Source organism: Oncorhynchus gorbuscha, linkage group LG10 (genome assembly GCF_021184085.1).
Source record: "Oncorhynchus gorbuscha isolate QuinsamMale2020 ecotype Even-year linkage group LG10, OgorEven_v1.0, whole genome shotgun sequence".
Taxonomy (NCBI): domain Eukaryota; kingdom Metazoa; phylum Chordata; class Actinopteri; order Salmoniformes; family Salmonidae; genus Oncorhynchus; species Oncorhynchus gorbuscha.
This window is the reverse complement of record NC_060182.1, coordinates 26,390,132-26,405,170: the sequence shown is the minus strand read 5'-3', so window position 1 is coordinate 26,405,170 and position 15,039 is coordinate 26,390,132. Positions and strand designations below refer to the sequence as shown.

The following is a 15,039-nucleotide window of genomic DNA, read 5'->3' as shown; positions in this document are numbered from 1 at the left end:
CAGAGGCAAGAGGCAAAATTGTTGCAATAATTTAAAATGATTAAGTAGAGAGAAATATTATTACAATTTTGTATATTAAATCACATACATCATTTAAATTAACAAATCATTGAAACAACTTACATTTATTTTTAAGTATATGTTTGCATCAAGTATATGCTAACATCAATGACACGCATGTCTATCTCTCCTGGCTCAAAGTAGAGGAGATTGACTGCATCACTTCTTGTCTTTGTGAGTGGTATTGACATGTTCAATCAACTAGTACACAGACACCCATGCATACCCCATAAGACATGCCACAAGGGGTCTCTTCACAGTCCCCAAGTCCAGAACAGACCCGCGGGAAATTCACAGTACCACACAGAGCCATGACTACATTTACATTTACATTTAAGTCATTTAGCAGACGCTCTTATGGAACTCTATTCCACATCAAATAACTCATGTAAGCAGTTAAATCAGATTTTTAAAACCGACCAAACTACACCTTATGGAACAATGTGGACTGTGAAGAGACACACACACACACACACACACACAGAGAACACACACACTAGCACACGCATGCTACATTGTAATGTTGTATGATAATATTATACCTTTTGTATTGTTGATATGTAGGGGTGTAACAGCGTAATATGATGTACTGTTTCATCTTTTGTTTTACATGTAATGTCATTTGGACCCCAGGAAGAGTAGCTGCTGCCTTGGCAACAGCTAATGGGGATCCATAATAAATACAAATCCACTACTATCCTGCCCTGTGTTAAACCATAATGAAAAAGAGACCAGATTTTTTAATGAATAGTGGACCTGCAGTTTGATTTCTCTGCCATTGGCCATGATGGACACTTACAGTATATGTAATGGGTGCATTAAACCACTAAGTGGACATCCTACATTAAGATGCTTGTGCATTTGAACTTACTTATACCAGCAGTTCATTTTTACTTCTCTACTTCTCTACTATAATATACTGTATAATATAGCATTTAACAAAATGACTGCAAATGGTCTATAACTGAACTGGTATACATCCTCTCTTGTATTGCATTGACATTATACTTCAAGTGCAAGCAATAGTCTGTCATCCTCATCAAATAAAATACAATTTGAAATAACATTTTATTAGCAGATGTTATTGCGGTTGTAGTGAAATGCTTGTGTTCCTAGCTCCAACAGTGAAGTAGTATGTAACAATTCACACAAATCTAAAAGTAAAAGAATGGATTTAAGAAATGTATAAATATTAGAGCGAGTAATGTTGGAGTGGCATTGATTAAAACACAGTAGAATAGAATACAGTAAATACAGTTGAAGTTGGAAGTTTACATACACCTTTGCCAAATACATTTTAACTCAGACTTTCACAATTCCTGACATTTAATCCTAGTAAAAATTCCCTGTCTTAGGTCAGTTAGGATCACCACTTTATTTTAAGAATGTGAAATGTCAGAATAATAGTACAGAGAATGATTTATTTCAGCTCTTATTTCTTTCATCACATTCCCAGTGGATCAGACGTTTACATACACTCAATTAGTATTTGGTAGCATTGCCTTTAAATTGTTTAACTTGGGTCAAACGTTTCGGGTAGCCTTCCACAAGCTTCCCACAGTAAGTTGGGTGAATTATGGCCCATTCCTCCAGACAGAACTGGTGTAACTGAGTCAGGTTTCTATGCCTCCTTGCTCACACACACTTTTTCAGTTCTGCCCACACATTTTCTATAGGATGAAATCAGGGCTTTGTGATGGCCACTCCAATACCTTGACATTGTTGTCCTTATGCCATTTTCCACAAATTTTGGAAGTATGCTTGGGGTCATTGTCCATTTGGAAGACCCAATGGAGGCGGCAGGGTAGCCTAGTGGTTAGAGCGTTGGACTAGTAACCGGAAGGTTGCAAGTTAAAACCCCTGAGCTAACAAGGTACAAATCTGTCGTTCTGCCCCTGAACAAGCAGTTAACCCACTGTTCCTCGGCCGTCGTTGAAAATAAGAATTTGTTCTTAACTGACTTGCCTAGTTAAATAAAGGTCAAATAAAATTCAAATAAAAATTTGCGACCAAGATTTAACTTCCTGACTGATGTCTTGAGATGCTTCAATATATCCACATAATTTCCCCTCCTCATGATGCCATCTATTTTGTTAAGTGCACCAGTACCGCCTGCAGCCCCCCGTGCTTCACGGTTGGGATGGTGTTCATCGGCTTGCAAGCCTCCCCCTTTTTTCTCCAAACCTAATGATGGTTATTATGGCCAAACAGTTCTATTTTTGTTTCATCAGACTAGAGGAGATTTCTCCAAAAAGTACAATCTTTGCCCCCATGTGCAGTTGCAAACTGTAGTCTGTCTTTTTTATGGTGGTTTTGGACACGTGGCTTCTTCCTTGCTGAGAGGTCTTTCAGGTTATGTCGATATAGGACTCTGTGGATATAGATACTTTTGTACCCGTTTCCTCCAGCATCTTCACAAGGTCCTTTGCTGTTGTTCTGGGATTGATTTGCACTTTTCACACCAAAGTAGGTTCATCTCTAGGAGACAGAACGCGTCTCCTTCCTGAGCGGTATGACGGCTGTGTGGTCCCATGGTATTTATACTTGCGTACTATTATTTGTACAGATGAACGTGGTACCTTCAGGCTTTTGGAAATTGCTCCCAAGGATGAACCAAACTTGTGGAGGTCTACAATTTTTTTTCTGAAGTCTTGGCTGACTTCTTCTGTTTTTCTCATGATGTCAAGCAAAGAGGCACTGAGTTTGAAGGTAGGCCTTGACATTTATCCACAGGTACACCTCCAATTGACTCAAATGATGTCAATTACCCTATCAGAAGCTTCTAAAGCCATGACATAATTTTCTGGAATTTTCTAAGTTGTTTAAGGGCACAGTCAACTTAGTGTATGTAAACTTCTGACCCACTGGAATTGTGATACAGTGAATTATAAGTGAAATAATCTCTGTAAACAATTGTTGGAAAATTTACTTGCACAAAGTAGATGTCCTAACGGACATGCCAAAACTATAGTTTGTTAACAAGAAATGTGTGGTGTTCTTGAAAAACAAGTTTTAATGACTCCAACCTAAGTGTATGTAAACTTCCAACTTCAACTGTACATATGAGATGAGTAAAGCAGTATGTAAACATTATTTAAACATTATTAACGTGACTAGTGTTCCATTATTAAAGTGGCCAGTGATTCCAAGTCTATGTATATAGGACAGCAGCCTCTAAGGTGCAGGGTTACGTAAGCGGGTGGAAGCCGGATAGTGATGGCTGTTTAAACAATCTGATGGCCTTGCGATAGAAGATGTTTTCAGTCTCTCTATCCCAGCCTTGATGCACCTGTACTAACCTTGCCTTCTAGATGATAGCGGGGTGAACAGGCCGTGGCTCGGGTGGTTGACGTCCTTGATTATCTTTTTGGCCTTCCTGTGACTTAGGGTGCTGTAGGTGTCCTGGAGGGCACATAATTTGACCCCGGTGATATGTTGAGCAGACCACACCACCATCTGCAGTGCCCTGCGATTGCGGGCGGTGCAGTTGCCATACCAGGTGGTGATACAGCCTGACAGGATGCTGGCAATTGTGCATTGTGCATCTGTAAGAGTTTGTGAAGGTTTTAGGGGCCAAGCCAGATTTCTTCAGCCTCCTGTTTGTCAATCGATGTGGATAGGGGTGTGCTCCCTCTGTTGTTTCCTGAAGGCCACGAGCAGCTCCTTTGTTTTGTTGATGTTAAGTGAGAGGTTATTTTCCTGGCATCACTCTTCCAGGGCCCTCACCTACTCCCTGTAGGCTGTCTCGTCATTGTTGGTAATCAGGCCTACTACTTGTGTCATCTGCAAACTTGATGATTGAGTCGGAGGCATGCGTGGCCATGCAGTCATGGGTGAACATGGAGTACAGGAGGGGTCTGAGTTCGCACCCTTGTGGGGCCCCTGTGTAGAGGATCAGCAAAGTGGAGGTGTTGTTTTCTACCTTCACCACCTGGAGGCGGCCCGTCAGGAAGTTCAGGACCCAGTTGCACAGCTCGGGGTTCAGACCCAGGGACCTGACCTTGGAGCGTACTATCACATGACGTACAGGGGGTACAGGGTCCTCCTCTACAAGAATCATATCAAATAACCTATCACCTACTGGGACAGTACACTCATGTGTACACACACTCTATCCATCAGTAATCGATTGCGCTCCTGTCTATTTACTGCAGAGGTATAGATTATCTGCCTTGTATTTCCCCCTTTAGGACTCCAGAACATTGTCCCTTAGTAGGTCAGCAGATAAATGAAATGACAGAGACTAGACTTGACAGCTGAGAAATGGAGTTTAAAATGAGAAGGGAGGAAAAATCAGCACAGGACCAGTGACCAAGGCTCTTATTAATAAAGCGTCTCAGATCTAGTGCTGATCTGGGATCAGGTCCCCCTGTCCATGTAATCTTATTCATCATGATCTAAAAGGCAAAAAGCTGATCATAGATCAGCAGTCCTTCTCTGAGGGGTTTATGAATATGGGCCCTATCCTACACCTCCTCGACACCTGTTCCTAGTGCATAACCAATACGTTATGATGAAGGTTGAAGAGACTAAAGATGAAAGATGTGACTCAAAAGACTGCCTGATGTCAATTTAAAAGAGCCCCAGCATACAGTAATGAATTGCATTCAATAATTCAACACTGAACTTTTGCGGGAGTGGCTTAGGCAGAGAGGAGGGGGGTGGTGGGTTGGAGGGGTTGAAAGGGGTGGACCCCCATAGGGAAGGAAGCCAATTAGCTGCTCTCTTTATGGGTGAAGCCCTGTGTTAGCTGGTCAGCGTTGACACAACACTCTGACAGACAGATTGGGCCTGGGAGCACTTCTCTTGCTGTGTTGTGTGTTTATGGGATGGAGGAGAGGGTTTGGTGAGCATTATTACTATTCATTTGGCATAGTTTACTTTACATACTACCCATGTTCTGTTCCTGTGGGAATATGGAAGTGCCTTCCATATGTGAAGGTACATGACAGCCACTCTGTCAATATGGGACCCTGAATATAGAGGGAATAAAATATGTATAAATAGCAGGACAGCCATTGAAGATTTCACTCCATTTTGGACTCTCACCATTTCCACCCCATTTTTGTCTGTCTCCGTGTGTCTTTCGCCCTTGGCCTTGGGAACAATGCATGCGGTTGTGGGATATCAGGAATCTTCCTCTGGAATGCCAGTCTGAGTCACGGTTCCCTTACCGCCATAGCTGTCCTCCAGTGGCACAGTCACTTGCCAAAGCTAACACAGCCAACCAGCAGGCACAGGGGAAGACACAAGCCAACCCAGGCCAGACTAGCACAGAACACAGCAGCACAGTAGAGCTGAGCACATTTCAATGCCATACCACACACTATGCACTCTCTCAGTCTGGGAAACCAGCACTACAATAGAAATGCTATACAAAGAAATAAGCCGTTTGTCTCTCTGGCTGCTGTGCCTCTCTCTCTCTCTCATTTTTTTTCTTTATTTCTTTGTTAAAAGCCCCAAATTGGGCTAATTGCAGTGTGTTAGGAAGGAGGCAGGACACTCCAATGACTATCAGTTTAATAGGACTGGGGAGGACTGGGAAAACTGGGGGGGTGTGCCTTTAGGGTGGCAGCAAGACGAGGATAAGAGGGGGAGGGGGTGTGCCTTTAGGGTGGCAGCAAGACGAGGATAAGAGGGGAGGGGGTGTGGAGGAGGGGGCAAAGCAAGCAGCGCTCAAAAGCATTATTTTTACAACTCATATTAAAATACCTGTCCATCTACATCCATGCTCTGAGAGTCTGCAATTTGTATGGGCTGTCTTACAGACAGTACAGACGTGAGTAGTAATGTAGGCCTACTGCGGAAGCTTTCCAAATAGCTCTGAACAGTCAGTGGTCCAGAGAGAAACAGAGAGGTTGTTTACCTTTGAACTCTGCGCCGCCAGGGCTGATGTGCATCCGCTTCTGACACTCACCACAGCTCATCAGGTAACGGGTCACTGCCTCCCTGGGCAGGAAGGCATACGTCTCCGCTATCTGCTCATCAGCGAGAGAGCGAGCAAGTGAGCGAGGGGGGTGGGGGAGCGAGAGAGAGGGGGGAGAGAGAGTGAGAGGCGGGGAAAAGAGAGAAAAAATGATATCACTACCAAAGCCATGGCTGATAAAGATGCTGCTATGCATGCTTCTAGTATTGAACACTGAAGAGGTGATACTACTCTCTCCAGGCTTAATTTGGACTTTCTGTTAAAACTCCATCGAACAATGTCACGACTTCACCCAGAGTAGAGGCAGGGAGTTTCAGTAGGGTTTTAAGGGTGTGTGTGTTTGTGTGTATGTGTGTGTGTATGTATATATTTATGCATGTGTGTGTGTGTGTACCTCCGTAGCATTGTCTAGCATTGCACAGTTTGGGAAATATTCAGTGGAAACTTTCCGTGGAAATTATGGGAATATATGAGAATTAACGGAAATATATGCAAATTAATATTAATACCATTTAAATGTAGATGTTTTCTGCACTGGATATATTTACCATATATGGAGACAGAAACATACACCTTCTACCTTATAAGTAGACATAATTGCAAATTATTAAATCCTTCCAATAAAAATTTTAAAAACTATTTAGTTACGAATTGAACTAATTAAATGAGTTGACTGTCCACCTCTTGAACATCAGACTCTGATGCCTGTCTCCTCTGAACAGTTGATGTTGAGATGTGTCTGTTACTTGAACTCTGTGAAACTGATCTTCACTGTCACTTTCCAACCTTGTTGAGGATGGCTCGTTGGCAAGCCTAACATTTCCCTGTATGACCACCAATCTTTCAACCATTGTATTGGTTAGCCTGTTGTGTGCTTTGGTGTGTGTGTTCCCAAACAAGGACCAGTTACGCTCTGAGGAGGCCTCAGATCCACGAAGTCCCTTCCACCAGGTGGCTGATGAGATGTATTGGCACGACTGCCATATTGCATCTCCATCCCAAAGCCTTTGCTTTGGAAGTGTACTTCGCCAGACTGTCAAGAACCTTTCCCTCATCCAGGCCAAGGTGGCGAGACACGGTAGTGACGACACCATAGGCCTGGTTGATCTCTGCACCAGACAGGATGCTCTGCTGCGTGTATGGGCTTCAAGTAGAAGTCTTCACGGTTTTTGATGTATTTCAGAACTGCAATTTCCTCAAAGCGAGCAAAGAAGTTGTCTAGTCTGTCTGGGAGCAAGACATCCTGGTCCGCGACGGGGCTGGTTTTCTTTTTGTAATTCGTGATTGACTGTAGACCCTGCCACATACCTCTTGTGTCTGAGCCGTTGAATTGTGACTCTACTTTGTCTCTATACTGACACTTAGCTTGTTTGATTGTCTTGCGGAGGGAATAGCTACACTGTTTGTATTCGGTCATGTTTCCGGTCACCTTGCCCTAGTTAAAAGCAGTGGTTCGCGCTTTCAGTTTCGCGCAAATGCTGCCATCAATCCACGGTTTCTGGTTTGGGAATGTTTTAATAGTTGCTGTGGGTACGACATCGCCAATGAAATTGCTAATAAACTCGCTCACCGAATCAGCGTATTCATCAACGTGGTTGTTTGACGCAATGCGGAGCATATCCCAATCAATGTGATCGAAGCAATCTTGAAGCGTGGAATCGTGGAATGGTCGGACCAGCGTTGAACAGACCTGAGAGCGGGAGCTTCCCATTTTAGTCTCTGTCTATAGGCAGGAAGCAACAAAATGGAGTCGTGGTCAGCTTTTCTGAAAGGAGGGCGGGGGAGCCCTGGTAGCACAATCGATATGCTGATAGAATTTATGGAGTCTTGTTTTCAGATTAGCCTTGTTAAAATCCTCAGCTACAATGAATGCAGCCTCAGGATATGTGGTTTCCAGTTTATGTAGAGTCAAATAAAGTTTGTTCAGGGCCATCGATGTGTCTGCTTGGGGGGAATATATGCGGCTGTGATTACCAGGAGAATTCTCTTGGTAGATAATACGGTCGACATTTGATTGTGAGGAATTCTAAGTCAGGTGAACAGAAGGACTTGAGTTCCGGTATGTTGTTATGATCACACCACGTCTCGTTAACCATAAGGCATACCCCCTCACCCCTCTTCTTACCAGAAAGATGCTTGTTTCTGTGGGCGTGATGTGTGAAGAAACCAGCTGGCTGTACCGACTCCGATAGCGTCTCTCCAGTGAGCCATGTTTCCATGAAGCAAAGAACGTTACAGCCTCTTATGTCTCTCTGGAATGCTACCCTTGCTCGGATTCCATCAACCTTGTTGTCAAGAGACTGGACATTGGCGAGTAGTATGCTCGGGAGCGGTGCGCCCGTCTCCGGAGCCTGACCAGAAGACTGTTTCGTCTGCCCCTTTTACAGCGTCGTTGTTTTGGTTCGCCGGCAGGGATCCGATCCATTGTCCTGGGTGGTGGGCAAAACACAGGATCCGCTTCGGGAAAGTCATATTCCTGGTCGTAATGATGGTGAGTTGATGTTGCTCTTATATCCAGTAGTTCCCCTATGTAATAAAACCTAAGATTACCTGGGGTACCAAGGTAAGAAATAACACGTAAAAAAAATAAAAATAATGCATAGTTTACTCGTAACGCGAAGTGAGGCGGGACAACCAGTCATTTGACCTGCAGAGTGTGTGTGTGTGTGTGTGTGTGTGTGTGTGTGTGTGTGTGTGTGTGTGTGTGTGTGTGTGTGTGTGTGTGTGTGTGTGTGTGTGTGTGTGTGTGTGTGTGTGTGTGTGTGTGTGTGTGTGTGTGTGTGATGAACATTTCATGGCCCACTGTGTGACAAAGTACCCAGTAAAAATACTGTAAATAAGTAGTGAATAAAAGAGGAATTATTCTGCTCATTACACAGTTACAGCTCTGTATTCTCACTACTAATGTTATACTGATATTCTAATAATTTCATTCTTATCCAATAAAGTGAAAATAAATCCTAAAAAGGAAAGTACATGTTCTGTACAGTACTGGGGTGAAGATTTAGTTACCATGTTCAACCAGAAGAGGGCAGTATCACCAATTGAGATGGCAAAGTATCCCAATACAACACACTGGGAAAATGAAAGGTTTTGTCCCATTTACTTTAGTACAGGGTGGAACCGCATTTTCCAATGGCAGACATGTGAAAACCATTTGAAATTAATCTAGGAAGGAACGATGGACAATGTTGCCCAGGTGTGTGCTTTGCACTGCGGTCATCGCCCTTAATCTAAATAAACTAGACATCTGGCCTTCAGAGACTGTGGAGACGCTCACAGAGAGAATTGCTGAATAGTTGTCAGGGAGAGAGAAATACCTTCTTCCAATGACCACAAGGTCAGCTTTGCACTAGAATCTAATATCCTTGCCAGACCCTTCAATCTAAAGTTAGAAACGTTTTCTTTCACACACACAAAATGGAAAAATCTTGCGAAGTTGCAGCATTTTCTTGTAATGAAGTGAGGTAACAATAAAAAACAAGGGGGGGGGAGATATGGTGGCGGTAAGTGTCACAGAGATTGCAGTAATGTTATTGACTGGAAATGTTAGTTTATCTGAAATGGAAAGAACTGGGGGGTTCAGTGAATGAACTGAAGAGAAAAATACATATTTGCCAACATGAATGTTCTGGGTCAATGGTGATGCCTGCTGTCTTGTGAGAAAATATTCAGAGGGTGGTCCAGAAGTACATTATTTCAACTATCCCATTCATTTGAATGGGATACGGAGAAAGCGAGTGTTAGTGCTATTGATTGTGTCTAAACACCAAAAACCAAATGTACAGCGAGAGAGAGAGAGAGAGAGAGAGAGAGAGAGAGAGAGAGAGCGAGAGAAACAAGTCATGAAACAGGAATGAATACTAAAGATCGAAAGAGGAACAGAGAACAGAACATATATTGCCAAATAATCATAAAGACAGGCGATTAAAAGAGAGTGTGGAATAGAAACAGAGCCAGGGGAGAGAGAGAGGCAGCAGGCTAAGATGGATATAAAGGTGTTGACACACAGGGTGACCGTGTGATCGAAGAGAAAGATTGAGTAAAAGGGAAGAGTGAGACAGATGGAGATAAATATAAAGTAAAAAGGGATTGAGATACAGGTAGAGAGAAAGATCAAGTGAAAGGAGAGTGAGAGACAGTTAAAAAAATTTTTTAAGAAAGATGGCACCGATAGAGATGGCAGCTTCACTTCAAGTCCTTAGGAAACTGTGCAGTATTTGTTTTTTTTAATGTATTATTTCTTACATTGTTAGCTCAGAAAACCTTAAGTGTTATTACATGCAGCGGGCTTTACTAGATTGTGTTTATTAGGTTGTGTTGTGGAATTTGTTAGATGTTACCGGTTAGATACTGCTGCACTGTCAGATCTAAACTCAGCAAAAACAAAGAAACATCTCTAGGGGATGAAAAAAGAAAAATCCAAATAACTTCACAGATCTTCATTGTAAACACCGTTTCTCATGCTTTTTCAATGAATCATAAACAATTAATGAACATGCACCTGTGGAACGGTCGTTAAGACACTAACAGCTGACAGAAGGTAGGCAATTAAGGTCACAGTTCAAATTTAGGACACTAAAGAGGCCTTTCTACGGACTCTGAAAAACACCAGAATAAAGATGCCCAGGGTCCCTGCTCATCTATGTGAACATGTCTTAGGCATGCTGCAAGGAGGCATGAGGACTGCAGATGTGGCCAGGACAATACATTGCAATGTCCGTACTGTGAGACGCCTAAGACAGCGCTACAGGGAGACAGGAGTGGCAGATCACAGTGGCAGACCACGTATAACAACACCTGCACAGGATCGGTACATCCGAACATCACACCTGCGGGACAGGTACAGGATGGCAACAACAACTGCCTGAGTTACACCAGGAACGCACAATCCCTCCAACAGTGCTTAGATTGTCCCGCAATAGGCTGAGCGAGACTGGACTGAGGGCTTGTAGGCCTGTTGTAAGGCAGGTCCTCACCAGACATCACCGGTAACAACGTTGCCTATGGCCACAAACCCACCGTTGCTGGACCAGACAGGACTGGCAAAAATTGCTCTTCACTGACAAGTCGTGGTTTTGTCTCACCAGGGGTGATTGTCGGATTTGCGTTTATCGTCAAAGGAATGAGCGTTACACCGAGGCCTGTACTCTGGAGCGGGATGGATTTGGAGGTGGAGGGTCCGTCATGGTCTGGGGCGGTGTGTCATGGCATCATTGGACTGAGCTTGTTGTCATTGCAGGCAATCTCAACACTGTGCATTACAGGGAAGACATCCTCCTCCCTAATGTGGTACCCTTCCTGCAGGCTCATCCTGACATGACACTCCGACAAGTCAATGCCACCGGCCATACTGCTCGTTCTGTGCGTGATTTCCTGCAAGATAGGAATGTCAGTGTTTTGTCCCAGCAAAGAGCCCGGATCTCAATCCCATTGAGCACGCCTGGGACCTGTGGCCACACCAGATACTGACTGTTACTTTTGATTTTGACCCCGCCTTTGTTCAGGGACATATTATTCAATTTCTCTTAGTCACATGTCTGTGGAACTTGTTCAGTTTATGTCTCAATTGTTGAATCTTGTTATGTTCATACACATATTCACACATGTTAAGGTTGCTGAAAATAAACACAGCTGACAGTGAGAGGACGTTTCTTTTTTTGCTGAGATTAGAAGCATTAGCATTTTGCGACACTCGCAATAACATCTGCTAACCATGTGTACGTGACCAATAAAATTTGATTTGATAAAGAGGGGGAATGTGTGAGAGAGATAAAGAGTGTATTTTCACCGCTTTGTAGGTCTTCTTCTGTCCGGCGTGTTTGGGTGCTTTGCCGGGGTCGGTGCTGATCTCTACGTGCATGGCATAGATGATGTCAAAGAAGTCCTCCACCACCGCCACCCTCTTCAGAGAGGATTCCGACCCAGAGCTCCCGTCCACACACTGCAGGAGAGGAGAGGACGAGTGGTACTTTAGCAGACTAGATCATTGGGATGAGGCCTAGAGCACAAGGCACCAAGCCTACATGCATACACACACAATACCATATTATGTAAAGCAGCTGACACATTATGCCAATACATAACCTAAGAGCCCCCAATAGGTAAACAAATGAAAATTCTCTCTTAAAATCAGTCTTTAGTTTCGATAACCCTCATTTTATTTCACAAAACAATCAAATCTCCTACTAAAAAAAAAGCCTGAAAATTATTGATCATTTTTATGAAGAGCATTAATAGTGAGCAGGGCAGTAACCAGGGTTTGAGTTTTAATGAGGTCCATAAGGCATTTCTATACAATAAAACAATTTGAAATGGTATTTGGAGAACAGCAAAAAAAAGCAAAAATGACCCGAGTCATTATCACCTTGGCTGCTGTAGGTTCATTCACCTCAGTTGATCTACAAACTCATAACCTATTAGCTATACAATTGTAACGTTATACCCCTGAAAGGGGGGAAATATGAGTCATGATTCACACTGACATAGCATCAGTGATAAAAACAAACATTTTAGAACTGTATTGATTGCATTTTAATATAGGCCTACAGGGTATGTGGAGATATATATATATATATATATATATATATATATATGTTTTTATATATATATTTTTTTATTCCTAACTCGTTTGATAAGACTAGTACAGATTCTCAGTGGACACCACATGGGTCTCCAACACCAAGTTTGGGAAACTCTGTACTAACCTTTTTCTGCTTGCTTCCTCTCACTCTGTATCTGCTGCCTCAGCTTCACCACTGAGCGCCACATCACTGTCTCTCTGTCTCAGTAGCCTACTCTCTCCAAAGCAACGTTAATATGAGAACTTAATGGCATGTGTTTTGCTCCTGCTGAGGTAGGCTCCGTTTAACGTTAGTCAGCTAGAAGGATTAAGTAATAAGCTAAGTAATACTAGCCAGAGCCCTTCAACATTACTGCAATAGAAGTCTGCGGGCAGTTAGCCACCTGACTGACATCTATGAGCGACTATTTATCAGTTGTGCACTCATTCTCAGAAAGTTGGGGTTTGTTTGTTTGGGGGATGTTTGTAGACATGGCAGGAGTCAAGGGACGGTTTTAAAATGGGCTTTTATCCGGCATCTCGCAAACACACGGTCATCAGCATCTCTTACTCTCTAGTCCAGGCTACTTGGGCCAAGTGCAAGCTGGGGTACAGTAGTTAGTTTCACGTCAGACCCTCCGCCTGTGCCGCGAGAGTGCGGAGAGAGTTTGAGTGGTGAGGCAAATCACTTAGGCAAATTTGGGGGACGCAGGCGAACATAATGAACAAACCACTGTTCATGATTCCACTCAGACTTCGCAAAGATGTCGGCGCGATTATAACTCGGTCAGATCAATAATCCATTTTTTTCTGAGCTTCAATCAATGCAAGGGAACAATATTTAGATGTTGACCTGTAATATATTTTATTTATTGTGTGTAACATATATATTTGTATTAATTTATTTTTCAAATTACTAAAAATGACCAAGGTCATGATAGTGTGGATGATGATGGTGGTATTGTAGAATTTCTGTGCAGACACCCAAGCCTGCACGTATGCCCACACGCGTGTACACTCGTGTGCATACACACACACAGGCTAGGAGAGAGAGTGTTGCTGAGATTTCTGAGTCTTCTTGGGAATGTCCATATTCTCCCCCAAGGCCAGTGGAGAGCTGTGTGTGTACTAGGGGGAGGGGGGGTTGAGGGGGGATACCTGCCAGGAACACACACACACACACACACACACACACACACACACACACACACACACACACACACACACACACACACACACACACACACACACACACACACACACACACACACACACACACACACAGAGAGGGAGAGAGAGAATGTGTAAAACAGCAGGTGGTGCACAAAATGCACTTTAAATCGCTACAAAGGAATGGCTCTTTGAAGTCTGTTATTTTTCATTGCTTTGTTTGGTTGCTTGTTTCTTTCACTAGCTGTTCCATCATTGTATTCTCCCTCCTACCAAAGTGTGTGGTCAACAAATTGACACAATTTCGAAAACAGTTAAGGTAAGAGAGGTGAGATCTTTTGTCTTTGTTCAGGATCTTCAAAATGACCACAGGTGGTAGAACCAAACTCTGTTATTTGTAGGCTACTGTAGACAATATTAAGTGTATGTAGTCATCAGGGATTCACGTCATAACAAAACATTGACAAGGCTATCAACATCATATTCTAATTCAAGTTTACCATAGCTCAAAACATTACATTTAATGAAGTAATTTCATTCTCATTTTGTGATTTAAGAATTCTTCATATTTACATCTTCACAATTCACAATGAATCTATCATGACCCTTTGCTTATCTTTACACTAATAATTTTCAGAGTTCCAGCTCCAACAGCATAAAGTACCACCCAACACAAACAGCTCCCCGCTAAAAAGGGTGGGAGGTAAAACACCTCTAGTTCCAACCAGCGTTCCGCTCACAATAAGGCTAAACTTGCTGCCATGACAACCGGATAGCTAACCTCTCGGGCAGGTGTGTGAGGTAGTGGGTCATGTGACACAGGCTGCACCTAGTAAAACTTGAATTTCGACAACAAGCAGAATGAACAGCGTGTGGGGGCTGACAGATTTTCATGTTATCCAAAATACACACACACACCACATTCTCTCTGGCTTCTTCCTCATTATTTTGTCTCTATTTCTCCCGCTCTATAACATTTTGGTCTCATCTCTCCACAGTCTCTGTCATCATGCGAGTATATTCCCTGTCTATGAGCTGGGCTGAGGAGATGTTTCTGTCTGTCCTGTGTTGTGGTGCTGGGCACGCCTCTAGTCTGTTGCCCTCGTTTTGGCTTTGTGTGGGACTCACTGGAGCCGACAGGTGAACATGGGGGATGTGTGTGTGTGTGTCCGTACCTGTGTGTGTTGTGTTCGGGGGTAGTTCTCTCCTCATTACTGTATAAAACATTGATCCCTGGGCACCTTTACAGAAGCAACAGTCAGGGAGTCAATGAACTAACTCACTCCCCTTCCTCCCCCTACCTCTCTCTCTCAAGCAGCAG

The 15,039-nt window shown here is 43.3% G+C and overlaps 1 protein-coding gene across 2 annotated transcripts in view; it reads right to left on the bottom strand.

Annotated features, from left to right (window-relative positions):
• The window catches only part of nol4lb (nucleolar protein 4-like b), a 159,928-nt gene that overhangs the window by 102,488 nt on the left and 42,401 nt on the right, over nucleotides 1–15,039 (bottom strand). For both annotated transcript variants that reach the window (XM_046365357.1, XM_046365359.1), the window contains exons 2-3: nucleotides 11,778–11,930; nucleotides 5,927–6,038 (exon numbers count right to left, since the gene is read on the bottom strand). In XM_046365357.1, coding sequence (XP_046221313.1) covers nucleotides 5,927–6,038; nucleotides 11,778–11,930 — 265 coding nt within the window. The remainder of the gene's footprint in view (nucleotides 1–5,926; nucleotides 6,039–11,777; nucleotides 11,931–15,039) is intronic.